We start from the raw sequence: 21,135 nt of genomic DNA, 5'->3' as shown, positions 1-21,135 counted from the left end.
CCATACTCACTAGCAGTTAATACTTAGGGCATTTAACAACACATAAAAAACATAAACAAACAAACAAACAAAAACTACTTCTCAGAAGTCAATGAGAAGCAAGTGAGAAACATGTCTCCTGCACCCAGGGGAAGTCCTTGACTTATTTATTGGACCAAAAGCCTTCAAATTGATCACTGAGGTGCTGCATGCTGTTATGGATGAGCTCTGAGTTGTTCAAACCATTGCCTACACTGAAATTGTTAGAAAGATTATAGCGGGTGGGGGTCTCAACAATCACAGCTCCCCAAAGAGCCATTCAAAAGAAGCAGAAAAAATGGGATGAGTTCTTTTGTTTATTTGCCCCGGGAATTAAAAAAACAACAACAACAACAACAAAAAACAAAACAGCTTTATGAAACCATGATCTTCCCCTTGACAGATGGGCCTGTACATTAGCATCGTGCTTTCAACCAACAGTTTACATTTCAAGAGGAAGGTAAAGAAAGTCATGAAAAGACAGCTTCATCTATTTGTCACGAGTTGTAACACTGATACAAAAAAATAGTATTCTGATTAGCAGCTTGATTGGCAACCCACGTAACCCTAAATAGTACTACAAAACCAGAGAGTGCACTTTGACACACAGTTACTTTTGGCAAAACCATATGTACAATTTTGAACAAATAAATACATAAATACAATCATTAATATATGACAATATACCTAAATGTCAATTATCATCAAGCTCTTCTAGTAAATCATTTCTTCCATTCACAAGTTGCCTGTTGCTTATAAAAAGTATCTTCACCTTTACAGAAATGATACAATTAATTCCCCACACTGAACCCACATTTTAGGAAAGATAGAAAATGATTCCAGACACTGTACATAAATATTCCATTGTCTTTTGTTAGAAGAAATTTGATTGAAAAACTCCTTCCTTGACTTCTCTGTAAAGAGTTTGTTTCCCCTCCATATCTCGTCACATAAGGGGTTTTGTTCTTCCATATTTAATTCAAATCAAAAATGATCTTCATGTTTTGAATCTGGTTATTTAAAAGTACATTGTTACATTGTTGTATATTGAAACTGCTCCAAGATAAGAAGACACAAAGCCACATAAATGAGGCACCAAAGAGAAAGCATTTTTCCCTATAAGAAATAAATGAAGAAATGTTAAGATTGTAGATGCTGATGTTATCCAGTACATAATGAAGAAATAACAGGGAGTCAGACAGTGTTTTAAAAAGAATGATAGGAGTGACTTCTGGTACGACAGTGCCGTCCTTATTTTAACTGTATTATTGCAGTGCTGAGGACCGAACCCAGAGCCCTTTGGATGCTAGGCAAATGCTCTACCACTGGGTTATACCCCCAGCCCCAGAATACTGACATTATTATGAATTTTTTCCTTAAAGACATGGTGAGAATGCCTTAATAAATAACCACGACAATAACCATGATAGTCCTGTCATAGAACTAACAAAGGTAGAAAATTAGAGCTCTTCCTTGACAAGTTAAACAGGTTTTTTTTTTTTTTTTTTTTAACATCCAAAAACCAAAGAGCAACCATGCTTAAGGCTATTGAAATACTGGACAAATGACCTTGCCGCATCAAGCTCCATGCAGAGGAAAATGTTACACATCAAGCAGATTCTAGCTGTACGAACAATTGAAGTGAGGAAAAAAGCTCCTTTAAAATATGTACATGTAATCATTGATGTCTATTTACATGTTTGTCATATGGGTATTATGTAGCATAAAAAAGTTAAGAAATAGTCCTTTAAGACATGATTTTCTGATTTTTGCTCCATTTCAAGATTAGGGCTCTATGCATATTCCACACATACATATAAAACAATTCATAGATGTACATACATGGTTATTATAATGTGCGATTCTTTGACATGAAAAGTGGCTTGGCTGAGCATGGGGTAGATGCAAGGCCATAGTAGGAGACAGAGACTGCATTCAGCTGTGCAACTGGGAGGCAATGAGGCTTTCCCAATGATTGGAGCTCACAAAGGTTGAGGCTGGATGATGGGAGGCGTGGCTCACCTGGTCCTGTTTCATCTCTTCCCAGAACACTTGACACTGCTCAGTAATTAAAATCAAATTCAAGAATAAGAAGCCCTGTATCATTTAGTACTTGGAGCTAATGAGAGATCTAGTGTTTCCTAGCAAAGGATTATGTGATTATGGGACTCCATTTCTTCCTTTTGCCTCCCGAGCCCTATCACTATCAGCTTCTATGGGGATATTCCAGATGTCAAGGTGCAAATAAAATAGATAAAGGAACACTTTTAGCTGTGGGGTTTTCTTTGCATAACAACGAGTTCCCTAGTGAATGGTAGATGTGCTGAGTGCTTATTCTTCTTCTATGGAGTAGATTAGCTCTACATGTCCTTAAGATTTTTAAGAATTCAGGGCAAATATTTCCTATGATTTAAGTTGTCAAGATGTATTTTGCAAAGCATATGCAAAGCTCCTCCCCAAAGCAAAGCAGACGCTTTTCAACATCCTGGGATACCAAGGCAACACACTGGAATGACAAGTTCGTCACCAAAACCAGATACATGGCAGAGAAATTGAAACTTCCACAATCAACTAACTTACAGGCAAGGAAACATCGAAGTCTTAGAAGAATTAGGTACACCGAGAGTTTGCAGTCAATTTTTATTTTGGTAAATTGTTATATTAAGAGGATGTTACCACAACTGATGACCATCTTTATAATTACTGTAATAATTTTAGCATTTAGCATAATGCATGATACATGGCATTACGTAGCACCTTTTAAACTAAAGATCTCAAAATACTTATTAGCAAATGTGATTTGCTCTCACAGTACCTGTGAGGTAGATTTTTCTTTTTAGCCATTTTACAAGTGAGCATACAGAAGTACATCAAAAATGAGATGCCTGTTCATATGGTCCATGTAAATTTGTGGCATCAACGGGATCTGAACTCAGGCTTCCCCATTCTTCCTTCCCTTGGATCTCAGCCACAGAACCTCCAGAACATCTCAAAACAGCTTTGCTTCTAAAAGTACTTAAATGTTTTAGGTGTCATGAGCGTATTACATATTTGTTGATAGCAGGGCCACATCTTTCAATAACACTGGTAATTGTTAAAGGTTTTCTCACGTGCTTTGCAAATAAGTGCGAGGGGCATTGTACACTGTTGCTAAGCATATGCTAGTTAGAATGGATACATAAAGTTGCATTTTACCAACTGCTATGTATTGTTTCTGGGCCTCCTACCAACTTGTTTTCTACACATGGAGACACACACCTGCCTGGTCCAAAAACTGCAAAATGCACTTAAAGGCATTATATGGAAGGGAACAGGTGACAGTACCACATCAGGAAGTCTCCTTGGTGGCACCATGTAATATTTGTTCTGAAAAAGAAAAAAATTGTTTATTTGTTTCCATAAAGTAGCGTTTTATGTACATCCCACCTGCTGACCAGATTTAATCCTTGGAAGTACATGTCTAGGTATTTTCTATACATACGGAATAACTGATTCTCAAGTTTCAATTATCATCTATTTCATCACAGTCTCCCTACCAGGGATAAAATCAATCATTGGTAGAATCACAAATTCTGTACACATTTCATGGCAATATATGTAAAAATCCAATGTGACAATAACACACAGCATTAAAAAAATCACATCCAGTGTGTCTTCCTGACTATGTATCTTTTCTGACTTGTTTTTTTTTCTGAGTTACTATTTATTTTTGCAGAGATGATATGAAGACCTTAGTGTGAGTTTCCATTTCCTGACCCAGATTTTTATCTCAGATGCACAGTCCATAAATTCTAGCAGTTATTGAGAGTCACTTCTTGAAACAAATGGCAATGTCTCAGGACCTGAGAATGTATTCTGGCCCTTCTAACTCCCTCGCTGTTTCTATGACTGAGCCCAAGACTTATAAATTAGTGATCCAAGAAAGGAACTGGGAATAGGAAGTAACAACTTTACAAAACCCCTTACCAGGTCATTTTTCCTTGGTGACACCTGTAAAATACCAACACCTTAGTCCCCATTTCTTAGAAAAGAAACTTATTTACAGTGATAAAAACCCTAACATCTGAGATGCTTCTTGCTTGACATATCATTCCAGATTCTGTGCATTTCCTCTGGAGAGATCTGATGGACCGTGATGACCCGACGGTACCTACACAAACTGTAGGCCATCTTCCAGTGATTGAAGCCACTATTCTGGAAAGGATGTATGCCGAGCTTTCGAAGACACAGTCCCACATATACATCTTCAAGATGAAGCAGCCTGGTATGGAGTGAGGTCTTGTAAATGAGTTCTGCCACATCAGCAGAAAAGATATAGCCAGTTCCTGAACAGAATGGTGGGTAGTTGCTGTCAGGGTACAAATCCCTAGGCATATACCACTTACTGCGGACATCCCGGATCGGTCCGCCATTGATGACATAACCAGTAAAATACCTTCTTCTTGGCTTGGTAGAAGGTTTCAGGAGTTTATAAATAAGGTTGTCCATGTTCACAAAAATGTCACTGTCTGTTTTCATGACATACTTGGCTTTTGAACAGAAAGTGGCAACCCATCTCATCCCCATTAAGGTTTTGAGGGTCAGGTTGTGATAGGAATCAATGAAGTCCTCCACTATGATGTCATGGAAAATCTGGCTCTCTTGCTCCACCATCTGGTTCAGAACAGGATCGGCATTTTTGCCCAGGAGGAAAAGTGTGGCTATCTTGATCCCTTTGAAGTTGTTCTCATCCCCCCATGTCTCCCGGATTGCCTGGCGTGCATCAAATTCCTTGTGTGTGGTGCTGATGAGGATCACAAGGAAAGGGATGTTTTTCTCACATTTGTTGGGCTCGTTTATAAGAAATTCAAAAGAATGTGGGTTGATAGGTCGAGTTCTTATGTTGCCAAAGGTGAAGTTTTTCCTGGCAACTGCTAGGTGACTGAATGGCTTTGAGCCAGTATAGGAAGAAGTAGGTCGTGTTATGCTCAAGTACCAGAGAGCGCTGGCCCAGCACACAACGGTCAAAACATATAGACAGGAGACCTTTGAAGCCATTGTCTTGAGAACACGTCTAGTCCAAATGCTGAAGAACACGTCTTTTGGGCACTAGCTTCTTGTCCTCTTGCAAAGGCAGCATATTACTCAGCAACCTGGAAACTCTGCAAGAGAGGAGATAGTTGGCGGGTGCCCGGGGACCTCAGTTGTGTCATGGCATCGTCACATTCACTTTAGTTCCTTTCAAACCTGGTGGAAGCTCCATGCCTCAGAAATCTTCCTCGGAACTCTGCAAAATCAATAAAGTACAGTTGTGTTCAAGTTTGCTTAGCCAGGTTCATGTTCTTGAATAAATACTATAATGGTATAAGAATTATCAGTGATGTCTAAAATAAACATGGTCATTCATTTTCAAAAGCCTTGAGAAATCCCTGACATAACATCCTAGCTTCTCTCCCATGAACAGAAATTGTTTATGCATATTTATATTCAATACATGAATACATTGACCATGAACATGAGGTGGGTTAGGGAGTAAACCTAAGGTCAGTAATTTTCTAAAATGAATTCCTTCTTCAGAAGAGGCTATCATTGCACTTAGTCACTTTTTGGCTCTCAAATCTTTCAGAGAAGCTCGCATATAGTTCATATCTCTTCTCTTTGTCCAACTTTGAGCTTTTAATTGTTTTGATTTTGAGAAAGAAATCAACTCTTAACATTGCTGCTTTCTCCATTTCTGCATTTGGAAATGTCTTGACCACTCCCCACAAACCTATGCTAGTACCATGCTTCTTTGGCTCAGACTTAGGAAGAATTGCTGCCTGTTCCTGATCTGACACTGGACACAGCTCTTACCAAATAGTTCTGCTTTCTCCAAGGCTTTGGAAATATTCTTAATCTTTGTTATGGCTGGATATAACAAATCTCCCCAAGACACTCATTTACTGAAAGTTTGGCTCTTGGCTGGTGGCATTCTCTTGGGAGATGGTAGAAAATTTGAAAGATGGAGAAAGGAAATCCCAAGAGCCATACCTTTGAGCACACACCTTATTTCTGATCCCTTCCTCACTGCCTGCTTCCTTTCTTTCATGAAGTGAACAGCTTCCACTTCCACATTCTCCCATCATCATGCTCTTCTTTCTTACTGTTAGGTATCTAGTTAAACATTAGTAGGCTTGGAGGACACTGAGTGAGACTCCCTCCCTTATAATCAATAGCCAAGAAAAAAACCCTGGAATTTCATGACTCTAATAACTGGTCAGAAGAATGATACCTGATTCTTATGATTCACTACGGGAAGAGATTTGCCTAGCTAAACTGCCTGGGATATCATTAACAGATAACTATTAAGTCTGTCTCCAGGAATCTTAAACACTGTACATACTGCATTGCAAGAGGCTTTCTGATAAAAAAAAAAAAAAAACAAAACATATCATTGCCCCCTCCTGTAAGAGTCAATCCAAATGTTCTGCCAACTACTTGAATGCTTAGCACAAAGTCCCTTAGGTAGAGATGCTTATTCTAAAGACTTTAGAACTAGTTTAAACCCTTCCTAAAATATAGACTGATACAATGGTCCCTCTGAACATTATCCACTATCTCTCTTCCGACTGTGTTCTACTCTGCTCTGCAATAAGTTCTACTTATCCTCGATACTATGATCAGTATGCTCCACATGTCTTGTCTGAATTCTTTCAACTGTGGTCTCATGGACAAAAGGGAGTTCAGAATGAGGAAAAATGAAAAGCCAAACCTCTGAAACTATAAGCCACAGCAACCCTTTCTTCTTTATATGTTGTTCTGAAGTACTGTGGTTATAGTTACATGAAAATAACCATCACATGGAAACTATCAACTAACTGTCCTGGTTGTGTTGATTTCAGAGTTGTTCTAAACCATAAGGGATTTTCAGTTTTCAATGTCTCTATGTATTTCCTTGAGAAAATTACACTGGATTTTTTCATTTATTTCCATTTATTCCTTCACTTATTCATTCACTCATTTTAGTTACTGACATGTAGCTACAAACATTGGATGACTACAATGCAAGGGACAATTGAGTTGAAAGTCCACAAATTTAATGAAGATGTGACTGGTATTCAAATGAAGTTGTTTTTTGAAACATTGATCCTTTCTAAAACTGTCACGGTTTTCTAGAACTTATAAACTTTTTTCCCAGTCAAAAATATGTGTCAGATTACAAATTCCATTCATGAAAATTATTTATTTCTTTTTTTTTAAGTTTGTTTATATGGTGGATTACAGTGACTGATTTTTGTATGTTGATCAATCCCTACATCTCTGGGATGAATTCTACTTGGTCATGTGGATGATCTTTTTGATGTGTTCTTCAATTCTGTTTGCAAGTATTTTATTGAGTATTTTTACATCTATGTTCATAAGAAAATTGATCTGTAATTCTCTTTGTTGGTTTAATCTTTGTGTGGTTTGGGTATCAGGATTACTGTGGCCTCATAAAGTGAACTGGGTGATATTCCTTCTATTTCATTTTTATGGAATAATTTGAGGAGTATTGGCATTAGCTTTTCTTTGAAAGTCTAGCAGAATTCTGTGAGGAAACTGTCTGGTCATCTCATTAGACACCAGAAAAGAAAAGAAAGCAAAAGAAAAGAAAAGGAAAGAAAAGAAAAGAAAAGAAAAGAAAAGAAAAGAAAAGAAAAGAAAAGAAAAAGCCTGTGTTAAAATACAACACCCCTTCATTACAAAAGTCTTGGAGAAAGCAGGGATACAAGGAACATACCTCAACATAATAAAGGTAATTTACAGCAAGCCTATAACTAACATCAACTTAAGTGGAGAGAAACTCAAAGCATTCCCACTAAAACCAGGAACAAGACAAGGCTGTTGACTCTATCTGTATCTATTCAATATAGTACTTGAAGTTCTAGCTAGAGCAATAAGACAACTGAATGAGATCAAGGGGAAACAAATTAGAAAGGAAGAAGTCAATTTATTGCTATTCCCAAATGATATGAGAGTATACATAGGTGACCCAAAAATTTCTTCCAGGGAACCCCTACAGCTGATACACACCTTCAGTGAAGTGGCTGGAAACAAGATTAACTCAAAAGAAAAATTAGTAGGCCTCTTGTAGACAAATGACAATCAGACTGAGAAAGAAATCAGGGAAACAACACCCTTCACAATAGCCACAAGTAATATAAAATACTCTGGGGCAAATTTAACCAAGCAAACAAAAGACATTCATGATTAAAATTTCAAGTCTTTGAAGAAATAAACTGAAGAAATCAGAAGATGGAAAGATCACCCATGCATATGGATTGGTAGGATCAACATAATATAAATGGTCATCCTACCAAAAGCAATCTACAAATTCAAAACAATCTCCATCAAAATTCCAGCACAGTTCTCTACAGACCTTGAAAGGGAAATACTCAACTTCATATGTAAAAACAAAAAGCCCAAGATAGCTAAAACAATCCTGAACAATAAAAGAACTGATGGAGGTATCATCATCCCTGATTTCAAGCTGTAGTGCAGAGCTATTGTAACAAAAACTACATATTAATGGCATAAAAATAGACACTTTGGTCAATGGAACCAAACTGAAGACATAGACATAAACCCACACACACATCTGATTTTTGATAAGAAGTCAGAAACATATAATGGAAAAAAGAAAGCATTATCAACAAATGTTACTGGTATTATTGGATGTCTGCATGTAGAAAAGTGCAAATAGATTCATATCTATCACCCTGCACAAAACTCAAGTCCATGTGGATAAAAGACCTCAGCATAAAACCAGATACATTGAAGCTGATAGAAGAGAAAATGGGGAATAGCTTGAACACATTGGCATAGAAGACAGCTTCCTGAACAAAACACTGATAGCACAGTGATCAACAACTAATATGTGGAACATCATGAAACTAAAAAGCTTCTGTAAGGCAAAGGACATGATCAATAGAACAAAGTGGCAGCCTATAGAATGAGAATTCTTTTTTTGAGACAAGTTTTCTCTATATAACAGCCCTGACTGTCCTGAAACTCGCTTTGTAGACCAGGCTGGCCTTGAACTCACAGAGATCTGCCTCCCCAGTGCTGGTATTTGAAAAGATTTTTAACAACTCTATATACATTAGTGGGCTAATATCCAAAATACATAAAGAACTTAAGAAACTAGCTATCAAAAACCAAATAATCCAATTAAAAAAATGAGGTACAGATCTAAACAGAATTCTCAACAGAAGAATCTCAAATGGCTGAGAAACACTTAAAGAAATGCTCAACATCCTTAGTCATCAGGGAAATGCAAATCAAAACAACTTTGAGAATCCATCTTACATCTGTCAGAATAGCTGAGATCAAAACACAAGTGACAGCTCATGCTGGTGAGGATGTGGAGCAAGAGGAACACTCCTCCATTGCTGGTGAGAGTGCAATCTTGTCCAACCACTATGGAAATCAATATGGTGTTTCCTCACAAAACTTGAAATTGATCTACCTCAAGACCCAGCTAGACCACTCTTGGGCACATAGCCAAAGGATGCTCTATCATACCGCAAGGACACTTGCTCAACTATCTCATAACAGCTTTATTCATAATAGACAGAAACTGGAAACACCCTAGATGTCCCTCAGCAGAAGAATGAATAAAGAAGATGTGGTACATTTACACAATGGAATATTATTCAGTTTTTAAAAAATGACATCATGAAATTTGCAGACAAAGGGATGGGACTAGAAAACAATCATTGTGAGTGAGGTAACCCTGACCCAGAAAGACAAACATGGTATGTACTCAATTCTAAGTGGACATTAGCTGTTAAGTAAATGATGATCATGCTACAACCCACAGACCCAGAAAGGCTAAGTAACAAGGAGGGCTCAAAGGGAGATACATATATCTCCTTGGGAATGGGAACTACAATAGATTTTCCCAGTAGACTGGTGATGGGTGGAAATGGGAACAGGAGGATCAGGTATGTGTGAAGAAATAGACGGAGAGAGTATATGAAATGATGACTGGAATTGGAGGACATTTTGGGAAGTCAATGTGGAAACCTAGTGCAGTAAAAAAATCCCAGGATTTTATCAGGGTGACCCTAACAAGGACTCCTAGTAATGGAAGATTCAGAGCTTGAACCAGCCATCCTCTGAACCAATGGTGGGACTGGGACACCAACCCAGCCACAAAACCCTTAATCTATAATCTGTCCCGCTTGCAAGATGTGCTGGGGCAATGGAGGCACAGAACATGTGGGAGTGGCTGACCAATGACCTGTCTAATTTGAGGCTCAAGCATGAGAGGGAGCCCGTGTCTAACACCACTTGGATGACCAGATCCAGAGGCTGGATAGCCCAAAGACCTGTGATAGAAAAACAGTACTAAAGCAATTCCTAATGATATTTCTCTATATTTGTACATTGTTGCCTAGCCCATCTGTCATCAGACAGGCTTCCCTTGGCACCTGATGAGAACAGATACAGAGACCCACAGCCAGGCATTAGGTGAAGAGAGAGCCCAAATTGCAGATCTCCATTGGGTCCCTCCCCTTAGGGCTCAAGGAACCCCGTGGAAGAGGAGAGAGAAGAAATGTAGGGGCCAGAGAGGTTGAGAACACCAGGAGAACATGGCCCAGAGACATCAATTAATTAGTGGTCCGCAGAGACCGAAGCAGCAATCAAGAAGCCTGCATGGGTCTGAGCTAGGTCCTCTGCATATATGCTATTGTTATTAGGTTGGTATTTTTGTAGGACTCCTAATAGTGGGAGTGGGGGCGGTGTCTCTGAATTTTTCACCTGCTCTTGGGTCCCCTGTCCTCCTACTGGGTTGCCTCACCAAATTTTGATATGAGGGTTTGTGCCTAGATTTATTGTATCTTGTTATGCTGTGTTCAGTGGATATCCCTTGGAAGCCTGCTCTTTTCTGAAGGGAAATGGAGGAGTAGATCTGGGGGAGAAGGGGCAATTGGGAGAAGGGGGACAGGCTGGGAAGAGTGGAGGGAAAGGAACTGTGGTTGGGGTGTATTGAAAACAAAACAAAAATAAAATAAAATATTTCTTCCTTCCTAGTTAGAGCAGAATTCAATAGCCCTGGAAGGCAGAATACTAATTTTAGTAAAGTCTCCTTCAGCGACAACGACATGCTTGGGTTAGTTAGTTTTTTACTAACTTGACATTAATTAAAGTTACCTGGGAAGCCAAAAATGCAATGGAAGAATTGTTTCCATCAAGATCGGCCTGTTGGTTGCCTGTGAGACATTGTTTTGATTAATAATTGATGTGGGAGGATTCAGTGTACCGTGGGTGGTTCCTCCAGAGGAGGTGACTCTGGGTTGTATAATCAAAGAAGTGGAGCAAGCTTGTAAATAGTGCTCCTCTGTAGTGTCTGCTTCAGTTCCTGTCTCCAGGCTCCCGCCTTGGTTTCTCTCAGTAATGGACTGTAATCCGTAAGTCAAAATAAACCCTTTCCTCTCCAAGTTGCTTTTGGTTAGAGTGTTTATCAGAACAACAGAATGCAAGCTAGATTATTTGTGCTTCACTATACATGTTAAAAGAATTTAATTGGAATCATGCGTGGAAAAATTGTAATTCTAAATTCAATAATCATATAGAAACAAAAAGATAAGAGATATGCAACATCAGGGATAAAATCCATACTCTTGCCTAAGCTTAGAGCTAACTGTGAGATCAGCAATAATTCATTTGATTATTGTTCTAACTGAATGGTACAGTAGGTTCCAGCCACATGACTTTAGGCATAGTCATGCCTCCTTGCAGCTGGTAGCAAGTGCCCTGTAATATATAATCATGGCTTTCTGGAGAACATTTCTGCTTTAAAGAGGCATAAAGTGATAACAAGAAGGTCATGATGAATGGCTTCAAGCGCACAAAGAAGTTTTGATACTTTAGAGCAACTGGTTCTCAACTGGTGGGTCTCAACCCATTTGAGGTTGCATATCAGATATCCTGTATATCAGATATTTACATTACAACTCATGACAGTAGCAAAATTACACTTATAAAGTGGTAACAAAAATAATTTTATAGTTGGTGTCACCACAACATGAGGAACTGTATTAAAGTATTAGGAAGGTTGAGAACCACTGCTGTAGAGATAAGAAAAGGAACTGAGAGAAACTAGTAGTAGAGAATGTAGAAAGGGACTTTTCAAATTTGGGATATATGAATACTGACTTCATTTTAATCACAACGGCTGGTGAATGAGTCTCAAGATGCTATTGGAAACCAAACTTTTCTTTACCATGACCTCATCTTGTGTACCCCATTCTTATAAGCATACCTGTATCATTCTTCTGTACCTATTCCTTGTACAATTCCCTACAAAGTTGTGAGCCAACTATTGCTAAGATGCCAAGGGACTCTGAAGCAGCCTGAGGTGGAGCTCAGTCATCTTAAGGGTAAATTAATCAAACAATTAATGGAGGATTTCTTTAGTTATTTGATCTCCTTTTCCTACGGTCTTTTTCCTGTCCCTACAGAGTCAAATTACTATCCCCCACTTCACAGCTGTCTTCAATCAAAATTTGTTCATTCATTTGTGAATTCACTAACCATGAATCTACCAATTAATCAAATACTTCTAACATCTTTTAGCTACAGAGCGTTGAGAAAAGAGAACTTGAACCAAAGCACTGCCTTGGGAGGTTCTGGGCTAAGAGGCTAGATTTCAAGCAAACAATTAAAATAATTATCAACATGGGGCTTTTGAAATATACAGGAGTGGACTGGAGAAAAGAGCATTTGCGGAACAGGCACTGTATAGTAGATGAGGCATAGAAAAACTCCAGAGGCCACTGTTCACACATGGCACAGAGTGGGCCCCATTCTCTATCCATCCTGGAGTCAAGCAGTGATAGAACAATGAATGTAGGCTGTGAATCAGAAAAAGCAAGCTAAGTGGAAGCTTCAAACACAAAGAGGAGTTACCTGGATAGTGGCTGCACAGACAAAAGAAAGAGCACATGAAAAGAACATGAAGTGCACAAGAGCCTGTAAATGGTTGAGTAAAGATAGAGGGCAAGTTAATGATGAGTGTAGTGGGAGGTGAGGCTATCAAGAGTTGAAGTGGTCCTATAGTAAGCAGCATCCATAAACCATTCTGAGCTGAGAAGCCATTTACTTATCTGTGCATTCTAATAATGCAAGGGAGGACTTTACCTTCTCCAAATCCCGTCCATTGATTTCAATAGCAATCCATTCTTTTATATTAAGGATTTCTTTTTTTCACAGTTCTAGCACCTAAAGGAGTGAGAATTACTTTTATGACATCTTTCAGTCAAATTTTTGCCCAGACAGAAGGATTGTGTAAATACAGGTAGATAGAGTGTTTAGAAATATAAGAGAGATAAAGAAGGGTATGAAGAAAGCTTGTATACTTATATTCTCCACAGAATAAACACTCTTCCCTAGACAGCTAATGCACATGATGAATCTCAACATTATTATTGTTAGTTTTCCTTTCAGTGGTTCTAAGTTTATTATTATTTTGAATTTTGAGACAAGGTCTTGTTAAATAGCCTAGGCTGGCCTTACCCTATTGACCCTCTTCCTCTGCCTTCTGAGTGCTGACACCATAGAAATGCACTACCACACCTGGTTCATTATCTCTCATTTTAAAATGCATATAACAAGGGGCTAGAGAGATGGTTTGGCAATTAAGAGCACTGGCTGCTCTTCCAGAAGATCCAGTTCAATTCCCAGGATCCACAGGGCAGCTCATAACTCTCTGTAACACTAGGTCCTTAGGATCTGAATTCCTCTTCTGGCCTCTGCAGTCACTGGACATGCAATGAATGTGTAGATATACATTTAAGCAACACACACATACATGTAAAATAAAATGAACTGCATATATCAGGTGCCCTGTAATGAGCTCTATTCTATGCCATTCCATTTTGCATTATAGAGCACCGTTCCTTATAGTATTTCAAGAAAGGCATGTCTTGCTCCACTTTACAGGTGAAGAGAAGAGAAACTCAGATATGTTAAACAGCTTGTTCAAGATCATAGCTGCTAAGAGACCAGATAAGTGTCCATTCTCCAACTTCCTAAGGCCTGTTGGGATTCTAGGCATTGTGGTGGATGGAAAAGCCATCCTAGTCTATGCTGGTACATCTCAGGCTGCTATACTCTTTGGAGTCCATTGGGTTTTCATTTCAAGTGAGCTAAACTGGAATGTGAAGCACAACCAGGAATTATCTGGAGGGAGTTTGGGCATCCGAGGCAAAGCAAACAGTATATGCAAAAGGCATAAAATGAGAGAAAACATGTAAACTCCAAGACACTACATGGTTCATCAAGATGTATGATGTACTGCACTGAGTCAATGCTGTGGCGAGTTTTGATTAGTGGAACAGGCTCACTGCAAAAAACACATTAGAACTTAATGGTGGTGGTGGGGGCAAGGAAAAAAAAACAATATTTGAAGGAGTTGGAAACATTTTGCAGTGCATTTTATTGAAGTCCGGAAGCCCATGTACATATTGAATAAATCACCATTTCTATTAATCTTTTTTTTTTCATCCGACATGAGAACAAATATAGGCTCAGTATCACACCTCAATCAATACTAAATGCAAGTTAGCATTTACTCAATTAGGAACATAAACCAAAGAGTGTGAAATATGAAAGGGAGCCAGTATCGAATCTGAAGAGTGGCTAACGGTAATGAGTTCCTATAGCTAGGGGATAAACAAAACAGATTTCCTGGGTGGCCACACAAAGATATGCCTCTGGGTCAGGAAGTGGTGAGGAAATACCGTGGCTAAAGATGAAACCTGAGTCATATGATACTCAGAGCTCCAAAGATTAACCTCATGGATGCCAGATGAAGTGGTTGGTAATGGGCCAGGCATGTTCTCATTGACTCTTTGCGTAATGCTATGCTGTAATTCAGATTCTCTTTGTCTCATGTGGCCTTCAATATAAAATAAGAGCAAAAATAACACCCTGTTTACTTCCGTATGTGTCAGAGGTCTTCACAAGCATTGCTCAATCACTCGTTTCTGAGGGAAGGGTTTTGCTAAATTTCAGCAGACAGGAAGATTTTGATAGCTTCGAAGTTCATGGTTTGGGACCCTGAGCATGAAGATCGATTGGTTCTTTTAAGTAGATAAGAGTTTGTCTCAGTGTTTTGGTTTGTCCTTCTGGGTTTGTGAGGAGACAATAGAAGTGTTCATGAACCTCTCTTCTTCCTCAAAAGCTCAGAGCCAGAGACCCATTAAAAACTCAAATGGAGAAACAAAGCCAGCTGGGAAGTCAGGGAAGGTGCTGACTTCCACACAGCACAGCCTCCTGGTGAGGTGGGTAAGTTTTTTCAGAATCCTGTTTAATGGGCAAGTTAATATATCACTAACATAGAAAGTTGCACATATAACATTCATCATGCCTTTTAGCAGTTTTACCACAACTTCAAGACACTAAAGACACATTAACTTGTCATCGGTTAAACACAAATCCCTCCAATAGGAACATTCAGCTAGAACATTTGAAAGATGTTCCCTCCAGGGGCCTCACTGTATTGCAGATTAGCTCATTCGCAGAACTCTCCAGTAAACACCACCTTCACCTTTCAGGGAGTTAATGGGGCAAAACTTTCAATTTAAGAAGCACATGTTTCTTTTAGAAATGGCATGGTGTCTGTTATTTTGGATAATTTAGTTTTCAAAACTTTAAAATTTCCTTCTTTGACCAAAAGGCAAAGCCTAAAAGGAAGTGGTCAATGTCACTATTGAACTCCGAATACTTGGGTGTCCATGTCCATCACGGGGCAGTCAGGGTGATACCTTAGCTGGGCTAAAGGATGCCCAGAGAGCTCTCTTATCTTTTCGGGTGTTGAAAGCATTAGACATATTGGACAATGAAAATAGTCTCTCACCAAGGAAGGTGGATGCCAAGGAATCTGTTAAGACCCTCAGTAGCAGGACCCTCTTGACTCTTTCAATCAATCCTCTCAGTCCTCCTGCTAGCCCATCACTATTCCTTTGTGACAGCTGCCAGTCTGAAGAAACACCTTCTACCAGGGACCTCTGGCCAGCACACTGTGCTGGGATGCAGGCAGGTGACCTTTCCCTTCCCTGTCACACTCTTCTGTTCCTTTTTTTTTTTTGGCTTCTTTTCTTCCTTCCTTCCTTTCTTTCTTTCTTTCTTTCTTTCTTTCTTTCTTTCTTTCTTTCTTTCTTTCTTTCTTTCTTTCTTTCTTTTTCTTTCTTTCTTTCTCTCTCTCTCTTTCTTTCCTTCTCTTTCTTTCTTTCTTTCTTTCTTTCTTTCTTTCTTTCTTTCTTTCTTTCTTTCTTTCTTTCTTTCTTTCTCTTTCTTCCTTCCTTCCTTCCTTCCTTCCTTCCTTTTTTCTTTCTCTTCTTCCCTTTCCCTCTCTCTGTCTCTCTCCCTCCTTGCCTCCATCCATCCTTCCCTTCCTTTCTTTCTATTATTTATTTATTTTAATCCTGTCCACAGCAGTTTCCTTTTCCTCTTCTCCTTCCATTTTCCCCCTACCCCACTTTTGACCCCCTTCCCCCATCCACTCCTCCTCTGTTGCTGTTCAGAAAGGCCTCCCCCATGGGTATCAGCAAAGCAAGGCATATTAAGTTGCCATAAGACTAAGCACCTCCCCTTGCATTTGGGCTGGGCAAGGCAATCCAGTGGGAGGAATAGGTTCCCAAGAACCAGCCAAAGCGTTAGGGACAGCCCCTGATCCCATTGTTAGGAGTCCTACCAATAGACCACACTACATAACTGTCACACATATGTAGAGGGATTAGGTGGGTTCCATTCAGACTCTCAGGTTATTGGTTCAGACTCTGTGAGTTCCTATGAGCCAGATTAGTTGTTTCTGTGGGTTTTCTTGTGATGTCCTTAACCCTCTGGCTTCTATAATCCTTCCTTTCTTCAGCAGGATTCCCTGAGGTTGGCCTAATGTTTGGCTGTGGGTCTCTGTATCTGTTTTCATCAGTTACCGGATAAAGGCTCTCTGGTAAAAATTGGGGTAGTTACCAATCTGATTACAGGAGATGGCCAGTTCAGTCTACTTATCCACCAGTGCTAGGAGTCTTAGCTGGGGTCATCTTTGTAGGTTCGTGGGAGTTTCTTTTTTATTTAGTTTCTACCTGATCCCTAAAAGCCCCCCCTTCCTGTCATCTCAGTACTCTCCCCCCTACATAGCCTCTGACCTGATCTCTTAAGTTCCCATGCCCACCCACCTCCAGTCTACCCAGGAGATCTCTTCTATTTCCCCTTCCCAGGGAGATCCATTAGTCCCCTCCTTGGGCCCTCCTTGTTACCTAGCCTCTCTGGGTCTGTGGATTGGAATGGTTATCCTTTATAGTTAATATACACTTATGAATGAGTACATGCCATGTTTATCTTTCTAGGTCTCAGTTACCTCAATCAGGATGATTTTTTTTGTAGTTCCATCCATTTGCCTTCAAATTTCCTGATGTCATTGTTTTTACAGCTGAGTAATAGCCCCTTGCATAAAAGTACCACATTTTCTTTATCCATTCTTTGGTTGAGAGTCATCTAGGTTATTTCTAGGTTCTGGCTATTACAAATAAAGCTGTTATGAACATAGTTGAGCAAGTGTCCTTGTGTTATGATAGAGCATCCACAGGCAATCTACAGATTGAATATAATCCCCATCAAAATTTAAGGACATTAACATATGAACAAATGCCTTAATGAAGAACATGAAAACACAAATATTTGAATGAAACAATGAAAACATTTCAAGACATGAAAATAGAAATAGAATCACTAAAGATAAGTCAAGTTGAAATAAAACTGGATAAAAAAACCATAGGATGTCAAACAGAAACCCCAGAAGTAAGATTAACTAACAGATTGTAAGATGTGGGGAAAAGAATTTTAGATTCTGAAGACAGTAGAAGAAATGGATACTCCAGTCAAAGGAAATATTAAATCTTAAAAAAAAAAAATTCAGGCACAAAACATCCAGAAAATCTGGGACACTATGAAAAGATCAAACCTGTGGATGGCAGGGATAGAGGAATGAGAAGAAACCTGGGTCACAGGAAGAGAAAATATTTTTAACAAAATCATAGAAGAAAAATTCTGCAGCCTAAAGTAGAAGGTGTCTATCAAGGTACAAGAAGCATACAGAAGAGCAAATCGACAGAACCAGAAAAGAATTTCCCCAAGACACGTAATAATCAAAACACTGAAAGTACAAAACCAGGATATTCAAAGCTGCAAGAGAAAAAGACTAAGTTACCTATAAAGGCAAGCTCATTAAAAACTACTAACTTTTCAATGGAAACTATGGAAGCCAGAAGGGCCTGGATAAATGTTCCTCAAACCCTGGGAGACCCTGATGTCCTACAAACTGTAGGAGACCACCGACTGCTTTACTCAGCAAAACTGTCAATCACAACCTACAGGGAAATAAAAACATTCCACAATAAAGCCAAATTTAAGCAACAACTAGCAATCCAGCTCTACAAAATGCACTAGAAGGAAAACCAGTCTGAAGAGATTAACCACAGCCCAGAAGACACAGGGATTAAACAAGCACAGAACAGTAACTCAAAATGGGGGAGAATCCACACCATAACAACAACATAATGGGAATCAATAAACACTGCTCACTGGTATCTCTCAATATTAACGGTATCAATTCTCTAATACAAAGACACAGACTAACAGGTTGGATTTGAAAACAGTATTTATCTTTCTGCTGCATCCAAGAAACATGCCCCTCATCATCAAGAACAGTCATTACCTCAGGGTAAGAGGATGGGAAATGGTGTCCAAGTAAATTGATCCAAGAAGCAATCTGCTGTAACTATTTTAATATCAGACAAAATACATTTCAAACCAAAATTAATCAAAAGAGATAAGGGCAGACACTAAATACTCATTAAAGGGAAAACCAAGCAAGAAAATATTACAATTCTAAATAATTATGCACCAAACATGAGGGACCCAAGTTCATAAAAGAAACACTAATACAGCTAAAAACAAATATTGACTCTCAAACAGTAATAGTAAGTGACTCCACTTTAGCCAGATCGTCTGGACCAAGATTAAACAATGCTGGAGTTAAGTAACACCATAAGTCAATGGACATAGCAGACATCTAACTAAATATTCTTCCCAAACACAAAGGAATATACCTTTTTTTCTTTTCCTCAGCAGCTCAGGAAACTTTCTTGGAAATTGACCACTAACTGGAACAAAAAGCAAAACTCAACAGATATAAGAGGATTGAAAAAATACCCGGCATCTTGTCTGAAAACCACGGGGTAAAGCTGGGTATCAACAACAACAGAAATAGCAGAAAATATACAAGTTAATAGAAATTGAGAAACTTACTGCCAAATGAAAAATGGGTCAAGACAGAAATAAAGAAGGAAATTAAAAATGTTTTAGACCTGAATGAAATTTAAAACACAAACCTAGGGGCCCACAGTGAAGGCAGGTCTAAGAACCATGTTCATAGCACTAAGTGCCTACATTAAAAAAAAAAAAAAAAACACTGGAGATCTTATATTAATAACTTAATTGACACACCTGAAAGTTCTAGAACAAGAAGAAATAATGGGCCAAAGGAGTAAACAACAAGAAATAAACCCAGGGCCAAATGAAATGGAAACAAACAAACAAACAAACAACAACAACAACAAAAACCCCAAAACCAGACAGACAAAAATGAAAAAGGAGTCAATGAAATGAAGAATTCTTTTTTGAGAAATTCAACAGGAACCCTTAGCTAAATTAACTAAAAGATAGGGAGAGATGGTCCAAATTAATAAAATTAGAGATGAAGAGTGGGGCATTACAACAGACTCCGAGGAAATTCAGAGAATCACAGGGGAGAATCTCTTCTGGGGCTGTCCTCTGGATTCCGGTAGTTGGCTGGCACACCCGCCCAACACCACCACTCTTTGTCTTGCAGACATGAGCCTGATTTCTGCTTCCATCTGGATATGGTGTTGTTCTGTACATGTATCTTTGTGCCTTGTATTCCCCTCTACAAGGACATAGTCTGTCGGATTAGGGCCACCATAATGACCTTAGCTCCTCTGAACCAAGACCATAAAGACTGCCCCAAATAAAAATCCTGAGGTGTGGGGACTGAAGAGTCAATGTGTCTTCCTGGAGGGCACAGTTTAGTGTATTTTCTACTTTCCCAGGGAGCAGCAAGACGCGATGTTTTGCCACACAGCTTCCCTCCTGCACATTTAATTTTCAAGATTTCAAAGGGTGAAAAATTCATAATTAGCATTCAGGAAGAATGGCACTCAGGTGTGAAAGGGAACTGAAAATGTGGTTTATATTTAGATTAAAAAAAGAAAGGTCAGTGCAGTGTAGGGCCACATGGCGATGGTGTCATAGGCTGAAGCCCTTCCTTTACTCCTGCTAACTTTTTTTTTTTTTTTTGTCTTTTCTTCTGAGTCTTGAAAGATTTCAGATTTGCTGACCAAGATAAGTCAGGATTGTGGCTCATTTCCCAAAGCCACACTTCCAACACACTGGCTTGGTTTCTGGATAGTTACAACAATTCTTCAATCTCATCCCTAACCATCAGCTTCTCTGTTAGTCAGAGTCACTTTGAATATGCCCATGAGTGCATGCTATTGGAAAAGTACTTTAACATAGAGACCCACGCAAGGAGCCTTACAAAGTAGGAGAAAAAGGAAGCATTCGAAAGAAAGAAAGCTCACTAAAAGCTAGGCAAGACAGGAAAACAAACAAACAAAACCTTAAGGAAGAGTTGGGGGCCGGGACTGGCTGGTTGGGGAGCACTCTTGAAATGGATGAGGTGCTGGTGTGTGTCCTATATCATGATACTGACTAGGGCAAAAGATCATTTCTGAGAAAGAAAAGGTGCACGAGTGAAATCAGAGCCTCTTCATTTTGTGGAGAAATACACCTCAGTCTGTAACATAACTAATGGGCAGACGAGCCCCACAGGGTGGAGCTTCTAGCAGGCTGCGTTAATCCGCCATATGGTTATATTCATGCCTGGCTCCCTCCTTGTCTCTCCCTTTTGTAATTATGCTGTAAATAAGCACAGGAGAGGAAGAAATAAAACACCCTTAACACTAGATAATAGTCCTTGAAGGAAGAATTTCATAAACCATTTTGCTATCCAACCTGATGACTGATTAT

The 21,135-nt window shown here is 39.1% G+C and overlaps 1 protein-coding gene across 7 annotated transcripts in view; it reads right to left on the bottom strand.

The window, feature by feature from the left end:
- Window positions 1-322: 322 nt before the first annotated feature.
- The window catches only part of B3galt1 (beta-1,3-galactosyltransferase 1), a 567,531-nt gene continuing 546,718 nt past the window's right edge, over window positions 323-21,135 (bottom strand). For all 7 annotated transcript variants that reach the window (XM_042275403.2, XM_042275402.2, XM_076569592.1 and 4 more), the window contains one exon: window positions 323-5,284. In XM_042275403.2, coding sequence (XP_042131337.1) covers window positions 4,075-5,055 — 981 coding nt within the window. In that variant the 5' untranslated portion in view covers window positions 5,056-5,284 and the 3' untranslated portion in view covers window positions 323-4,074. The remainder of the gene's footprint in view (window positions 5,285-21,135) is intronic.

This window comes from Peromyscus maniculatus, chromosome 4, assembly GCF_049852395.1.
Source record: "Peromyscus maniculatus bairdii isolate BWxNUB_F1_BW_parent chromosome 4, HU_Pman_BW_mat_3.1, whole genome shotgun sequence".
Taxonomy (NCBI): Eukaryota; Metazoa; Chordata; class Mammalia; order Rodentia; family Cricetidae; genus Peromyscus; species Peromyscus maniculatus.
The sequence above is the reverse complement of the archived record's forward strand: the minus strand, read 5'-3'. Positions and strand labels throughout refer to the sequence as shown.